General features: G+C 38.4%; 2 protein-coding genes across 2 annotated transcripts; both read right to left on the bottom strand.

Moving 5' to 3' along the window:
* Window positions 1-441: 441 nt before the first annotated feature.
* On the bottom strand, window positions 442-2320 carry cd40lg (CD40 ligand). The gene is made up of 4 exons (XM_072395459.1): window positions 1973-2320; window positions 1391-1418; window positions 1211-1297; window positions 442-1086 (listed from the first exon to the last, which is right to left on the bottom strand). Exons 1-4 carry the CDS (start codon window positions 2183-2185, stop codon window positions 707-709), a joined length of 708 nt encoding a protein of 235 aa, XP_072251560.1. The 5' UTR covers window positions 2186-2320; the 3' UTR covers window positions 442-706.
* A 2666-nt stretch (window positions 2321-4986) lies between these two features.
* On the bottom strand, window positions 4987-14584 carry tmtops3a (teleost multiple tissue opsin 3a). The gene is made up of 4 exons (XM_072395458.1): window positions 14116-14584; window positions 10954-11282; window positions 6508-6741; window positions 4987-5870 (listed from the first exon to the last, which is right to left on the bottom strand). The coding sequence occupies exons 1-4, from the start codon at window positions 14498-14500 to the stop codon at window positions 5646-5648; spliced, it is 1173 nt and encodes a 390-aa protein (XP_072251559.1). The 5' UTR covers window positions 14501-14584; the 3' UTR covers window positions 4987-5645.
* Window positions 14585-16360: the final 1776 nt, after the last annotated feature.

Raw genomic sequence — 16360 nt, 5'->3', positions numbered from 1 at the left:
CAAACAAATGTTTCAGCAGGAGTAGAAACAAATGAATGAATGTTTAATGAAATTAATGGGAAACTATGCTGCCAGGAAAGGAGGAAAGATGCACGATTAAAATGGAAGGCCTGCTTCAGGAGGATAACCTTTTCAAAGTAATCAAATGCGGACACATGGATTTTCTTCCCAGGAGACTGTCTTCCACCACTGAAAGTGGTGTGTAGTTAAATGGAAAAATATTTAGATCTAGGTCTTTAAACGCGATAACCTACATTTTCAGTGGTTGGCACAAAAAGACGTCTCATCTCCGCTGTGTGGTTTTATGTCCCAGAATTAAAACCATTGGTGGTAAGGGCTGAACTCAAATTCAAGAGGCAGTTGCAGTTGCTGGTTAAAGCAAATGGCAAATCTTCTGAGTAGCCCTTAAATTTGTGAAATATTTGTGCCAGAAAAACTGAGGAGGTTTTAAATGCTTTAGATTAAATATACAAAATGAATTCAGTCATACAAGCCGGTTTACATCAATAAATATTGAACAAGCATTAAAAGAACAACAAAAAAAAAATTCATTTGATAAATTATAGTTTGGCATGTGGTTTTGTCTCTCAAGTCCACAAAAAAATATTTCTGTCCAATTAAGAGTGTTCTCAGTAGATATAAATCCAGGCCAATGCACATCTGGAACTGCCACGCTTAAGTTCATGCTTGTGCTCACACAGGAGTCCTACACTTTATACATCCCAAAGGTTGTCGCACCTTCTTCGTAGTCCACAAGGGAGAGGTCTGGTACCCAAACACTTAGTTGGTTCCCTTTTTCCAGTGTGATCAGCTCCATCTGTGTGGCTGTGCACATGTGCGGGTTTGATTCAGAGCTGTAGCTGCTGCTCAGGCTGCAGTAGGCCATCATCACAACCTTCTGCTCTCCACTGTCAGTTTTCCTCAGCATGACTTTACTGGCCAGTGGAATCTTAGAATTGCCTTTGGAGAAGGTCACCCTGGAGTAGACGTAGTAATCACCGGGCTCGAGAATAGTCAGCCAGCTGTTGTGGAAGAAGTTGATATTCTTACGAACTGAGTGGTTCATGTTCCACCTGAGATAATCCGCTGGGGAGACGGATGGGAAAGAGAAAGAAAAATGTTAATTTCTCAAAAGATTTTTGGCAGCTTCTGGCAGCTTTTTGAAAATCTTTTGTCAAGTAAAGGTTAGATCATTTTCTGAGTCTCATACATGATTGTGCTATCTCCGATTGCTGCTCAACTACCATGCGTGCCAGGGCTGAGGAGGATGCCTCTTGTTTTGATGGGGGAAAACCAACTAGAAAAGAGAACATTATGTCAGAAACATTCATGCAGTTGGACTTTCTCTGTAGAACTTGATATTGAAACTTAATCAGATAAATCTATGTACCTCTTCCTTGAGCCGAGGGTTTGTTTTCCTGTAAGTATGAAAAAGGTCAGAACATCAGGAACAAGATTTATTAAGATTTATTATTATTAAGAACAGATAGGCTCCAGCCCACCCGCTACCCGACTGACGGATTGACGGTATAGAAAATGGATGGATGGATTATTAAGAACAAATTTTCTAACATTGCTTCAGAGGAGTGTATGATATTTATAATTGAATGCATTCATATCATTGCTCACACAATGCTTGTCTTGTTACAAGACAGTTGAAGTGTGATATTCACAGCGTATTTTAGCATTTCCTGTGCCTCCATCACAGATTTTAGGTGTGATTTTAAATATGGCAAAATGTGTGAATCAACAGAGGACATAAATAGATATGTGCCAATATTCTAATATGAGCAAACTCATGATAAAATTCACTGTACTCTACTAGATCGTGTATTAAAATCAAACTGAGATCTGACAGTGACATTAAAACGGTGTTTATTTTTCTATATTAAAACTAGAGCATTTGCCTACATTTTTTGAGCATCACTTTTAAACAAAGTACCCCATTGATTCTGATCAATAAACTACTTACAGCTAAAATGGAGTTTTCCTTGTAGTAGAGATAGAAAAATCCTCCAACAGACAACAGTAGGTGCAGCATCACAAGACCAATAAGAAAGTGAATGAGAGCCTTGTTGTGTTGGCCTGGAGGTGAAAGAGGAGCTGGGATGAGGATCGGTTGGGATCTGTCGAGGCGTGGAGGCAGCGGCGGTGGAGCCACGCTGGTCCGGCCAGTGTTGATCATGGTGGAGAGGAGCAGTGAACCCTAGAGAGGCCTGACACCCGTGACATCCCATGCGCTTTTGAGCAAATGCTCTCTCAAGCAACTGAGTTTGTCTGTCTCTACTTCCTGGAAGCTCTGAGCCCTTCAGATCTTTGAGAGATTCGACCTTTGCTGGGTATATGTGTGTCGCAACATTAACATTCAAAGTAAACAAAACCACACAGAGCTGACAAAAAAAGAGGCTGTCTATATAATGGTTCATTGGTGTTTTCAGACATCCTTCACTCTTTTAGATTTTTTTTAATTTACATAAATAACATCATTGTCAGCTGCCTTGAAACTGGTTTTACTGGCATTACAGAAAGCACATCACAATCCATGTGCGTATGTATATAAAACACTCCAAAAAAAAAACATAAATAATATTTCACAGTGTATCAAATCTCCTACCATATACGATTCACAGTTCTCTGAAAAATTAATCTATGAAATGAATGGCTTGGACACACTTTTTGTTGTTTATTAAATGGAAAGACTCAGCATCTTTTTTTAAAAGTTCCTCGTCAAACATTTTAAATTATTTATTTTTGTTATTAGCATTTTTACAGCTGGGCTCTTAATAGGAGATTAGTTCCTTGGCCTCGAATGTTATAATGTAATTGCTTCTCGCTTTTAAATACATTTCCTTTTTTCTCCAGAAACCAAAAGAGAGTTGGCTTTCATAGAACAGGTGTGTGACGTCTTAACTGGCATCGATTGCCAGTTTTCATGCATTTTTAGATAAATCTATCAGTGGGATATATGTTTTGTATGATTTTGAATTTGATTCATTTTATCTTATTGTGTATAACGTTTATATATTGGAGAAGCCATTTTGTTTTCTAGTTTATAGTGAAAAAATGAGAATTCCCCACAAACCTACGTTTCGGAGTTATTTTCCCTTTACTGTACAATACATTTCTTATATACTTATCAGATTGCTTGTGATTTACAATATCTAGTCTTTGAACATTCCTGTTCGCGTATTGAATTGTGACGTCACCAGAACGTAACAGGTGCTTCACGCGAGCCGGAGTTTTCCATTTATACAGCAGGCGTCACTCGCGATACATTTCCGCCACACCACAAATAGACGTTAGGAGAAGTTAAAGTAGAAGTAAAGGAAGCATACAACATGGTTCTTACTTCTGTTTAACTTTTTTGTGTTTCTTTTTATGCTTTTGTAACAAATAATAGTTGTACCCTCTTTGATTTCGATGGTCAGATTTTAATGTCTGTAGTCTTTGTCGGCCTGCATGGCCTGAAATAAGGCGTGAGTGATTCCTGCAGCGACGTCGCTGCCAATCAAGCAACAATTGACTTAGATATTCGCCTCCGGTATTTGATTAACATCCATGAGCCCCACATGCACACTGAACCACGAAAAAAGAATAAGACAGAAACTTTGTGGTTTTGGTGGTAGCTTGGGTGCTTTATCAATACTGCGGTTACAAATTTGCGGTCATTACAGCTACCCTTGCGGAGATAAGACGTTTATATGTTTATCTAATTAATCATTTGAGCAAAATGAGTGGGCCATAGTGGTTAAATTAACACACAAGCAAAAAAAACAACCGCTCCAATTGCTCCTCCTCTGCAAAGCATCTAAATTTGGGGTCTTATTCCATGTATTTTCCGGGCTTTGACAGCTCTGGCAGCTGCTCCCACATGCAAAGATCTTTCACACTGGCACGGTTGCGCATCATAACTGGTGTTAAAAAAAAGTGCCAGAATTACCAGCAGAAACCACTACAACAACCACTCTTCTGGAACAAGACTAAGACCCACAAATGTTCTTTTTTTCCCTTTGGATAAATCAACACTCTTCAATGAAAGTTGTGCAGTTTTTCACAGTCAGTGTTGCATTCAAGCAAATATAACAGCTATGCTGTCACATGATGGTTTTGATTGGTTATAAAAACAGTGATCATGTACTGTGTAGATTTACTGTTAGGCTCAATATATTGCTAGGACAAATACAGGGCCACCTTTACCCCTCCAGTTACCAAGACAATCTGCCATGTGACCCAGTGTTCATTTATAGAACACTACTGCATCACTTACCCTACCCAGACTAAACTATTACTACTTGGTTGTGGTTGCTCTTTTAAATGTACCTCAGTATTTGTCAATGATTATTTTACATGTTGTCTTTTCAGCTTTGAATATACTTAATGGTCACAGTAACCATGGTGCTGATTAAAAGGATGTGTCTGAGTTCCTTTGACCACCAAGGGTGAAATTTAGAACCAAATCAACTTATGGAGCTCATTCTAATGCTTTGTTTTAGTGCTTTGAACCAAATGACAATGGTTCAATAGCATTTACTGTGTTAGCTACATAATACAAGTCAGAAAGACAAATCATTTAATTTAGAAACGTGTCTAAGATAGAATCAGAAAATGAGTGCTGCAGATATATATGCAGTCCAGAAAAGCAGTGCAAGTTTCCCACATGTCTGAACACCATGCCTTTAATTTAAAAAGCAGCTAAAAGAAGAGAGCCAGGGTGTATGGAAGAAAATAATTAAGGAATCTTGTGCAATGTCTCATAGCTTTGCCTAGTAGTTAAAAAAATAGATTCTCAGCTGGAAAAGTAAAAAACAAAGTATCAATCAACATTTTCCATTGCTCTTTTAATTTGGTACCAAACTATTGAAGTCATCCGTGAACCAAGAGATGCTATAAATGATGCTGTAGATTGATACATGCTGTAGAAAGAGACCAAAAATGGAGAAAGTTGGGATTGAACTAATTTAATGTGAACCACAAGAGACATACATTGATTTAGATGTTCTATTTTCTTTAATTCTTATATGCATCTTGATGGACATGCTCACAGACTTCCAGAGACTCTAGGCATGAAGAAAAAACATTCATATTGTGTTTTCAGAATACTAATACAAAATGTATGCAGTTGCATTTGCAAGTGTGGTTTCTTGAAAGTCTTAAAGTTATATATGAAAGCTTAAATACTATTCATGGTCAGTATTTATTGAGAAAAATGATTCAGAATCATATATCTGTGAGTGGGAAAAGTTCAAACCTTTGCCTTCAGTAACTGTCATGACTTCCTTGTAAAGCAGTAACTTGAGCTGTGAATCAGTTCTGCACAACAGCTTGGATGAAATGAAGCCCCCATCACAAAACAACTTCAACTCCACATTGTAACATTCATGCATATATTTATAGAGAGAAATCATAAACGTTTGAGCACCACTGTCAATTAAAGGGCAGCCCATGATGAACATCAAGTGTGAGGCTGGACTTCACAGTCTTGGCTTTAAATTCACACCTTAAAAGCTGAAATTCTCTGAAATCAATAAGTGGGTGTTGAGTGTAAAAAAAAAAGGCAGATAAGTGTGTTCTAGTTGCATTCTGGATTGGATTCTGTACTGAAAAATGACCTCCATATGCAGTCAGATGAACAAAATATGAACACTTTAGGGAGTGTAGTGGACAAACAGAGTGTGTTGGTCACTGTGGCGGCTGCAGAGAGCGCTGTTTCTGGAGCTGCTGAAGAGCTGAGGTTGTGAACAGCTGAGCGTGACCTGTCTTTGAAGCCGGAAGACATGTGAAAGCTGCCTTCGTGGAGTTTGGGGATCCTCTCCTTGAACAGAGTGAGGCTCCTCGCTGCACTTCACGAAGGCTATGAAGCATCTATAAAACTGTAAAAGTACAAAATGAAGGATGGTCAGTCCCAGTAGGCATGGATTTGATTATTTGCACATCAGAACATGTCTTGACAGCTCAGTCAAACAGGAATGAATGTCCAAAAAACTTTTTACATATAGGATACACTTTACCATCAAAACATTGTCAAGGGGGGCAAATTAGAACCTGAAATTAAGCATTATGTTAATTAGTCTGTTTTAAATATACATTAAAGTATATGTATAGAGCAAATGTTATTATGTTACTGGGTTAAGTTATCATTCTTATTTAGATATCTTGAATAATGCTCATGCCATCCACTGTCATGGTTACCTCCACTACCCCTCCTTCTTCTTTTAATAAAAGTCAATAGTTTTGTCAAGTAAAGGTCAATAGCATTTTATTAATTCTGGTGACATTGTGCATTGATTTTATTATGATGAAATACTGCTGAAATATTGGTTATGTGTAATTCTGACATATTCAAATATTTACTTTTTAATTACATTTATCACAAGCTGAAATTAGTCAAGATACTGACCAGCTGAAAGATAATTACATCTCTTATGCTCTAATTATCAAAATTGCTGAGTGAGCTGCATTGGGGTCCTATGAATGAAACACTGTAAGCTTTCTGCCCTCAACTCTCACCTGGGTGTTGAAGAACACGTAGATAACTGGGTTGACGACTGTGCTGAACTTGGCCAGGATGGAGGGCACCACACTAACCATGGGAGTGACCAGTCCCAATCTACCAAAGGTGGCAATCAGCGCCATGATGCCATAGGGCATCCAGCACAGCACGTAGCAGGACACCATCGACAATACCATCAGCAAAATGTGCTGCTCTCTGCGCTGAGCTGCCAGAAGATTGATCTTACCCACCTGGGGATAGAAAACAGGAGGTGATCAAAAGGTACAGAGGTTCGACATGTCGTAAATGTTATAGTTTAGAGTTTGGTAGAGCCAGGAGAAGTAAGGTTGGATCTTCATGTCTGTTCCACATACATTGTTCTGTTTTATTTTGTTTTGTTGCTTCCATTATCTACGTTGTCCTATTATCAGTATACATACTACATATGAATGTATTTACTGTATATTCATCAATTTTATCCTTTAGCACCATCCAGTGGTAGTATAAAGAATGAGACCCACTACAGCGCATGCATATGTACGTCACTGAATGTGGATCCAACACTGAGATGAACGAAGAGGCTCAAAGCAACACAGTCAGATGTTTTATTCTATTGATTTATTGGCTCAAAGTAACAAACTCACCTTTCAAAACTATGAAGTTGAGTCAGTATTTCGGGGATAGTAGTGCTTTCCATAAAGTGAAAGGTCTCAAAACATTGTTTTTTAAAGAAAAAGGCCAAAATCAAAGCAGAAAAATCAAATCAAATATACTAAGTTTAGTCTCTTGTGTGGGTCAAGCTCCAAGAGGAGCACAAATAACACTGTTGTCAGTTTTTGTTTTAATGTTACACAGTAAGTATGGCTCTAAGCCCAATCACGACAATTTGCCCTGCAGAGGCACCTGGTGTTTAATAAAGTGAACTTCATAAAGTGGCATAAAGTATAGGTTTAAGTCTTTTAACTTTACTTTTTTTTTTACTTTATTTCTATTGTTCTGTTACTTTATATTCATAGCCCACAACATTTTAGAGATAAATAACTCTTTACTGCATAACATTTATTGGACAGATTTAATCATTTCTTTATTTCAAGATTTTACATGGAGGATAGTACCATTGATGCTTTCACATCAGTGACTGCCCAAATAATCCAATATCTGGGGTGGATATTTGAATAAAGTTATTTTAACCTTTGAATAGCTTTTCCCATGCTGCAGTGTCTCATTTTATAAGTAGGCATGAGTACTATTTCCTGTCAACTCAAAGAGGTTAAAGTAATATGAGGCCACCCCCGCAGGTGTTAGCCCAGGCTGAGTAATTAAACTGATCATATTTGGTTTACTAAACTCTTTTTAAGGAGACACCTAACAAAGTGCTTTGACTTTGTTGTACAAGACAGAAATGAATCCAGCACCTTCCATTATGCCAGGTCTGATGTTCAGATCCACACCGAAGGGTATAAACAGGTGAGATACTCTCAACTATTAGAACAAGTTTGGGGATCTTCAGCTGAACGTCAAAATGATCTGTTTTATGTTCCTATTAACCGTCCCTCATATTTTGTCATGAAAATGTGAATAAAGTGTACTTTCTATACAGCTTTATGGCAAACAGTAAGCTTCAGGGAACCTTGAAAGAACATTCTCTAAAGGTTACAAAGCTTCTCAAATTTTGACCTATACTCCCTGGAAAAAGACATCTTGCATCTCAATGGGCCATTCCCGGACAACTGAAGGAAATAAAGTAAAATTTTGAGATTAACTGAAACAAAAGACTATTAGCAAGTGACTACACCATATGAGCAATGTGCTGTCTACAACTTATCAGCCACTGCTAGATCTGATAAATAGGTAGAACAGATCCAACTATTAACACTGTTAAATTACCCGTTAAAACTGCTTTTAATAAAATGCTAAATGGATAAAGAAAAAGCAGCTTGGTCACATTACTCTGCTATGTTTTGGTAGGATTCTCCTGATGTTCCGACGTATTGAAGCTGTGGTGTGCTAAAATTAGCTCAGATATATAATAACCCAACTGGTAAAGCAGTATCTCGTCTGTGGTGACTGTCACCTTCTCATTATAGATTGTGGTCTCCTGTATAATTACCGCTGTTTATGAATAAATTAACATCTGTTATGTGAAAGAAGACTCAGAGGTGAGCCCCCTACCCTTTCTTTTAAATTACAGGATGCACACCCTTCATAAGCTCAAGTACACCTCTGCTTTCGGGTGTTTCAGGCTTTCTATCATGTAAAAGCTGATACCAACCTTTAATTAACTTTAAGCAGTGATTCCTGAGTGACTGACCTTTAGCTCTGTCTCCTGGATTTTACTCACAGATGCAACCTGAGAAGTATCTCACCTAAAATGTGATGGCTCAGATAAATTACATTCTTTTGCAATGGATAATGGTTTACATTATTGTACATATTACAACCCAACTACTGAAAAGTGAATCTAATGTGTGAGTGTTCAAAAAAAGGTTTTTGACAGTGATGTTCGTGCAATCATAAATCTATAGTGCGAAGACAAAAATTCCAGGTTGATCCACTCTGATGCTGCTCATATGATGCCACATCTCTCTCTGATGTGTCAGTTTAAGTTGTCTTTGAGGCACCATCAGCAGGTTCCTCAGACAGATTGCTTCTAAGAAAAGCTTATGTCGAGACTCTCGCTTGGTGCACAGCTGAGCCCCAATTCACCAGTACAGCAAATCCAATCAGCAAAGTCCTTTTCTGCTCTGACTCTTTCAGGGTGCACCAAGTTGAAAAGACGAGACAGAGGGGAAAAAAAAGACACTTACGTAACACTGGGTATCCAATGGTAACAGGTTGTTACCGTGATCTAAAAATAACTTCTAGGTGATTCATTCATGGGAGTAGTAGAAGCAAAGACCGTGGAGGAACCGAACACCAACTGGAAGCCCCTAATTACCAATTATATGTATGACTAGCAGGCTTATATAAGCTCCGTAAGTACAAGTATGAGTCACTAAAAAATGAGATGTGGTCATCACGAAGTAAATGCAAAGGAGCCCCTCTTTCCTTTTCCTGCTGGACCTTGTAAACTCACGACCAAATGTTAGCTGAAGTCTAACACAACAGCTCAATCTCAGAGACACAATCTTGTGTAACAAGTACACCTTGACAGCCAAGAGAAACTATTGGGCTCACTTCAGCAGAGCCATTAAAGATTCTGAGCAGAAGCACTTTGAGCAAATTATCCTCAGACAATTACAACACTGGTCGGCGCCACATGCATTTTAAAGTGAACATTTGCAAGCGTGCATGTTGTTTGCTTAAAATTCAGCGACAAGGCTGCATCCCTATCTATTCCAACAAGACTGAAAGCTTAAGACAAGGAGCGACAAGCAAACCACCGAAGATCAATATGGATTTGAATAGACACAACTCTGTCAAGCAGTTCTGTGCCGTTCAGGATGGATTTACTTTACAATCGTACATAGATTATGGCATAGGTGACTGAACACTCAATGAACATAATTCTGAGCTACCATCAATAGTCTTTCTTGTAGGTTGAAAATTTAACATTATTCTTCTCAACTAAATCAATTAATTTAGTACAATTTCAGAGTAAGTAGGTCTATGACTTGTTCACAAACAATAATGATGAAAGAGCAGATGATGCTAATTTAAAGGCCTTTCACTCGTGAAATCTTGCCTTGGGCTCTTCTTAGCAGCACTCTGAAAATTGAAATAATAGATTCCCACAAGGCAAGAGAAAGCTGGGAAGGTGGCAGAGTCTTATTCAGAGAGCCCAGTTTGAAATGTCATTAAGAGTTAACAGGAACAGTAGAGGTGAATTTGAGGTGTAGAAAACCAACTGGCAGAAAAGAAAAGAAAAGCACCCATCAAATTGTTGAGGATTGATCAAACTTTAGGCTTGTGTAGCAGACAGTGACATAAGGATCGTTTTGGTCAATAAACATTAGAGAGAAGGAGAAACTGATTAAATCAAACCAACACTTTTTGGAGGCAAACATTACATAAAGATGAAAAAAGAGGATTCCGCAGCAGAATAATGGTCCTAACTATAACTCAAAATCTACAAAGAAGTACCCCAAGAATGGCAAACTGAGAGTTTTGCTAATAGTCATTTGGGTCCATCTACCAAAACATTGTCAAAAATGTGTTGTCATGTGTCAAAAAAAGAGCAACACTGGCCTAAGAATCTTGGATTCTTAGACATTTTCCAAGAAGCATGCATAAAAACAAAAAGAAAAAAACAGAAAAGAAAAACCATGACAACATTATAACTGTAGCACTTGCCAATGGTATTGTTACTAGAAGAATGGATCATGGAGGGTGTCCAAAATCAATTACCATTTTTTTTTAAATAACTCAGCTATTCACAGTAATAGACATCTTAACCAGGGGTACCCAAAATTTTGCCTGCCACTGTTTGTATGATTAGTTAGTCGTTGAGTGTATGAACTCACCCTCCTAATGGCAACCAGGATTCGTCCATAAGAGTAGACCATGAGCAGAAGGGGCAGTAGTAGACAGAAGATAAAGAGACACAGCACATATGAAACGCTGGTGGGTGTGCGAAGGTGCCACTGGACGGAGCAAGTGGTACCTGGACCCTCTGGTCCATAGCTGCTCCACCCCAGGAGGGGTGGCAATGTCCAAAGGAGCGAGTAGAGCCAGGAACCTCCAACACACAGCCAGGCTTTCCTGAAGTTTGAGATGTCCACCTGGGAGGACTGCAGCACAGTGGTGTAGCGCTCATAGGAAAGAACTGACAACGACACCAGTGACACAATACCTAATAGAGCAAGTGAGAAGAAAACAAAAAGAAGGATCGTACTCAGAGGCAACGTCTTAGTTAATTCCCATCATGATGCCACACATTTTCACACGCAGCAACTCTCACTGTCTGGTTGTGAGATCACCATCGCAGAGACTGCTGAATGACAATCACTAAAAGTTTAAGCCGTACAAAAGAAGACATGCATGCTTTCATAAAAATGTGAAACTAATTCGAACACACTGACCACTGAAAAGACCTCTTGCTAAAATCGATATTTTCAGGATAATAGAGCTAGTGGCCAAGCAATTTTAGATTTTCAAGCTCCTTCACGCAATGAATATAGAAATAAACATAAGAGACATATTGTCCCTGAAGGAAATATTTTTGTGATTCACAAAATACAAACCAACATTCAACGCTAACAAACATTAATGCAAACAACAGCAAAATATAAAGTCAAGATAATGAAAATTGAAAAAACGGAATACCATCGAATAATTCAAAAGTCCAGAGACAGCAGAGATAAATTTCTTCAGCCAGTTAGTCTTAGGGAACTGATTCAGTACTTAATGAGGACCAGCACATTCATTACTGTCACCTACACACATACGAGCCATTTGATGGATTGTGATACATTTTGACACAGGTTAGCCTCAGCTAGATTTTACATTTTGCACTACTTAGTTAGTTAGTTTCACTAAGAAGCCTGCAAACTAAACTAAGAAGGTGACTGCTGAATGACAATCACTAAAAGTTTAAGTCGTACAAAAGAAGACATGCATGCTTTCATAAAAATGTGAAACTAATTCGAACACACTGACCACTGAAAAGACCTCTTGCTAAAATCGATATTTTCAGGATAATAGAGCTAGTGGCCAAGCAATTTTAGATTTTCAAGCTCCTTCACGCAATGAATATAGAAATAAACATAAGAGACATATTGTCCCTGAAGGAAATATTTTTGTGATTCACAAAATACAAACCAACATTCAACGCTAACAAACATTAATGCAAACAACAGCAAAATATAAAGTCAAGATAATGAAAATTGAAAAAACGGAATACCATCGAATAATTCAAAAGTCCAGAGACAGCAGAGATAAATTTCTTCAGCCAGTTAGTCTTAGGGAACTGATTCAGTACTTAATGAGGACCAGCACATTCATTACTGTCACATACACACATACGAGCCATTTGATGGATTGTGATACATTTTGACACAGGTTAGCCTCAGCTAGATTTTACATTTTGCACTACTTAGTTAGTTAGTTTCACTAAGAAGCCTGCAAACTAAACTAAGAAGGTGAATGTACATTAGCACTGTATATTTGCAACACACACTCACATATATATATGGATGTTGTAAACATGCAGTTTAAATGCACAAGGCTCAGACACAGGAGTCAGTAAAAGAGCTTTCAGATGAAAGCTGTGATTAAAGCTTTTGTGCCCCCTATATAGATCAACAACATTTATGTTTGTGTATCAGTAAAGAGTGCAGATGACCTGGCTTTCAGGATAGAAGAAAAAACAGGTCAGATTGTCAAAAATTAATTAAATCTTTGAATGACACATGATCGTTACTTTGATGTAAGCTGAATGTGCTACATCAGTGCTATTTGTCACTGTCATTGACCTTCAACTACATCTTACACAACATCAGATATATGCAAAAGTTTGGATACCTCAGAGCAAATTTGATCACTTACAAGGTAATGATTAACATAAAATGACACTCTTTAACACATATCCCAGGTTACATATAATATCTGTAATTTGTCTTGCAAAGCATGTTTAAGATCAACCCACAGACTTTCCGTGATGTTCAGGTAAGGGCAAGCTCTGCCATTATTGTCTGACAACATGAAGCTTCCCTCTAGCCATGTTTCTGTCCACTTGGCTGCCACATGACTTAAAAGCAAAAACTCAGTGCCCAACAGTTGGTAAGGTGTTCTTATGAAATGTTTAAACTTTTTATGTAAAACTACCTTTGCTTTTTGTGGTCTAAGAGGTCAGTTTTACCTTAATCTGCCACGGCATATTCAGATGTTCCTAGGCATACTTGACACTGACTTCAGTGATGAGGCTGATGACACTTAAGGTTTCCCTGTATTCACACTACCATGTAGAGCCTTGTCTGTGCTCTTTACGGTTGCATATACAGTGTTTTGCGCTGTCCTTCTTCTTAGAAATTATGAGGCGTAACATGAAAACTTTGTTTTTTGTGAATATTATCAACTTCCACAATGATTCTTTAATAACAACCTTGCTGAGATTTTGTACAGAAAATTCATCATTTGTGGGGCTGCCATCATTAGACATTTCCTGACCAACCTTCCAAGTATGATGACTCGGTAAACGTCCATAACAAGTAATAAAATTCTGAGTTTTTCCTGGCAGAGGGTGCTTCACTTTAATGAAGCAAATTAGCACATTAACATTTACTTGACACTGCCTATACTTTAGTAGATATTTAATGTATGTGAAGGCTACTTTGGTTGAACTTCCCCATTGATATTACTCTACGCTTTCATCTACTTAATTTCCAAGTTTATCAGAATCTTCTTAATCATACTGATCACAGAAGTGAAACAGAAGAGAGTTTTCCGATAAAGATTTCATTAAAAAAAAAAAAACCTCTTTAAAGATGTATGAAATATTACTGATGATACTTGGGTAAAGTTCTGAATGCAGGCCGTTTCCTTGTGATCATGGTATTTTACACATGATAGGATTTATCTGATCACATCTGAACGGAAGGAAATAATTTCTTCTTGTGTTACATACAAGTAGGAGAACAGCAAGAGCAAAGAGACAAAGTTATGCAGAAGTACAAACACTCACTCACCAAAAAGGGAATTGGCGAACCCGTACCACTTACAGCCGTACTCTCCAATGAGCCATCTGCCGTGCAAACTCGCCGCGAAACTGAATGGTGTCCCGAAAACGCACACGAGAATGTCGCTCAGGCTGATGTTCAACAGGATGAGGTTGATGGGCGTCCAGAGGGAGCGAAACTTTGCGAAGATGAGCAGCGTGACAAAGTTGCTGAGGATCCCCGCCACTAAAATGAAGCCGAGGCATACTGCCACCGCAGTGTGGCCGGTCCGGCTCAACCCATTGGGGCTTTGGGGCACCGTGGAGTCGCACAGGGTCGCGTCGGTGCTGAGGCTGGAGCCGGAGCTGGAGCTGTCTGTGGTGCTGAAATTGAAATCGTGTGAGTGGACGACCATAGCAGTTTGGCGAGAAATAAGATGAACACTGTCAAAAGCACGGAATCTTGAACAGCCACAGCAATTCTACTCCCTGTGCGTATAACTCAGTTATTGGAGTGTGAACAGAGGTGAATGTGGCTAGTGGATTTCTTTATACCTGCCCCCCACCGAAATGCAAACATCCCCACCCCATCACTCTGCCACACACAAACACTCATCATTTTCTTCTTTCTTTGGATCCCTCCAGTTATTACAACTGATCTTTTTGATCACAATGACCTGAGTAAATAGGTCCCCCTCAAATTGATCGCTTTCATGCTGCAAAGGCAGAGCCTTTCAAAACGGTGCTGTGCAGAGCTTATGAGATGTGATTCATATTGTCGTCGTTACACTGAGTTCCATGGGTCTTTACGATCTTTCATGGCAGATGTGGGTCACTGTCCAAAATTCACTTCTAATTTTACAGTTATAGTGGAGGAAATTACTCTCGGTGCTCCACTCGAGAAATGCAGACGTTGTTACATGATTTTGCTAAGCTGTGCATTTCCAATTCACAGCTGCTTTTTGTAGCAGACTGCCGCTGTGTTTAGCATGCAGGAAACAGGCTCAGCCGAGCACAAAGAAAGTCATCTCTGAGAAAGTTTCACACCGCTTCAGCATGTTCTTTTCTGCACATCGCCCCATTCAATAAACTGACCCCACAATAGACTAAAAGGACAATTCTGGTGTTTTTGTATTATTCTAAGTCAGCTGCAGTTGATATTTTTCAAAAATGATTAAATTATTACTTTTAATTTATGTATTGTATGAACTACCATATATTTTAAATTAGGGCTAGAAACCTTGGGATGTTCTGTTCTCCAATTTCATCAGTTTTTCATTAAAGTTGGAAACAAAATAGATAGTCATGGTTGTCTTCACGTGAGTTCACGGTTGATATATAACCAGAGGAGCTGACGTCATTCTGCTCTTTGACACTGCTGTAACAGGGAGATATCTGTAAATCCTGATGTGGTCACTGGTGCCTGTTGGAACCTACCTGCAGCAGCCATGATGATTCAATTTTACCTCTTTTTGCTTTGTAGGCAGCATCACAGGTTGTTGAAAGCTCAATGGACAGTAACTGCTTCAGGCCCACTACCTCACCTGTTTCCTCACTCCTCTCTCTCAAAAATGTACCTTAGATCAGTCTAACTATGTCTGGCACATGGGAAGAAGAAGGATTACGGTTTCTTGTCTGTATGGCTGCTGTCTACACTTTTGCCTCCTAGAGAGAAACAGTTTGCCTGCTGTTCCTTCTCCCCACCTGCTGAGCTTCTTCTGCCTATTGAATTTTTTTAATATGACAAGAAGATATTAACAAGAATCCCCTAAATCCACAACAGCTGCACCCTTATTTGCACTGAGCAATGAAGCATTAGTACATGATATTTTTGTTCCTTTATATCAAGCATGACTATGAAAACAAAGTAATGAAGACAACGAAGACATCACATTACAAATATCTCTTCAAGTTCAAAGTAACCAGACTTACACTTTGACTGTTGCAAATATTGTATGATTATGTTCATGGTGATTTATATGATATGTATTATATTTGTATATAATATATTTATGATATTGATGATTTGTATATGAGATATATACAAAAAAACAGATAAGACAGGCTACCCTACAAATGAGAATCACTCCTGTCAGTGGGTCTATTTAAAAGGGGCGAAAAATTACATAATTGGTTACAATTATGAGATTGAAGAATCTTTATTGAAATTAAACTTTAAATGTCCACGTTGTGCTGTAAAGAGAAAAAAGAGTGAAATTAAAAGAAAATTTGAAAGATGATTTTGCTAATTCTAATTTTATCACATGCTAATAACT

Source organism: Leuresthes tenuis, unplaced genomic scaffold (assembly GCF_036924035.1).
Source record: "Leuresthes tenuis unplaced genomic scaffold, fLeuTen1.0.hap1 SCAF_11, whole genome shotgun sequence".
Taxonomy (NCBI): Eukaryota; Metazoa; Chordata; class Actinopteri; order Atheriniformes; family Atherinopsidae; genus Leuresthes; species Leuresthes tenuis.
Note: the sequence above shows the minus strand (reverse complement) of the source record. Positions and strands in the feature narration are given on the sequence as shown.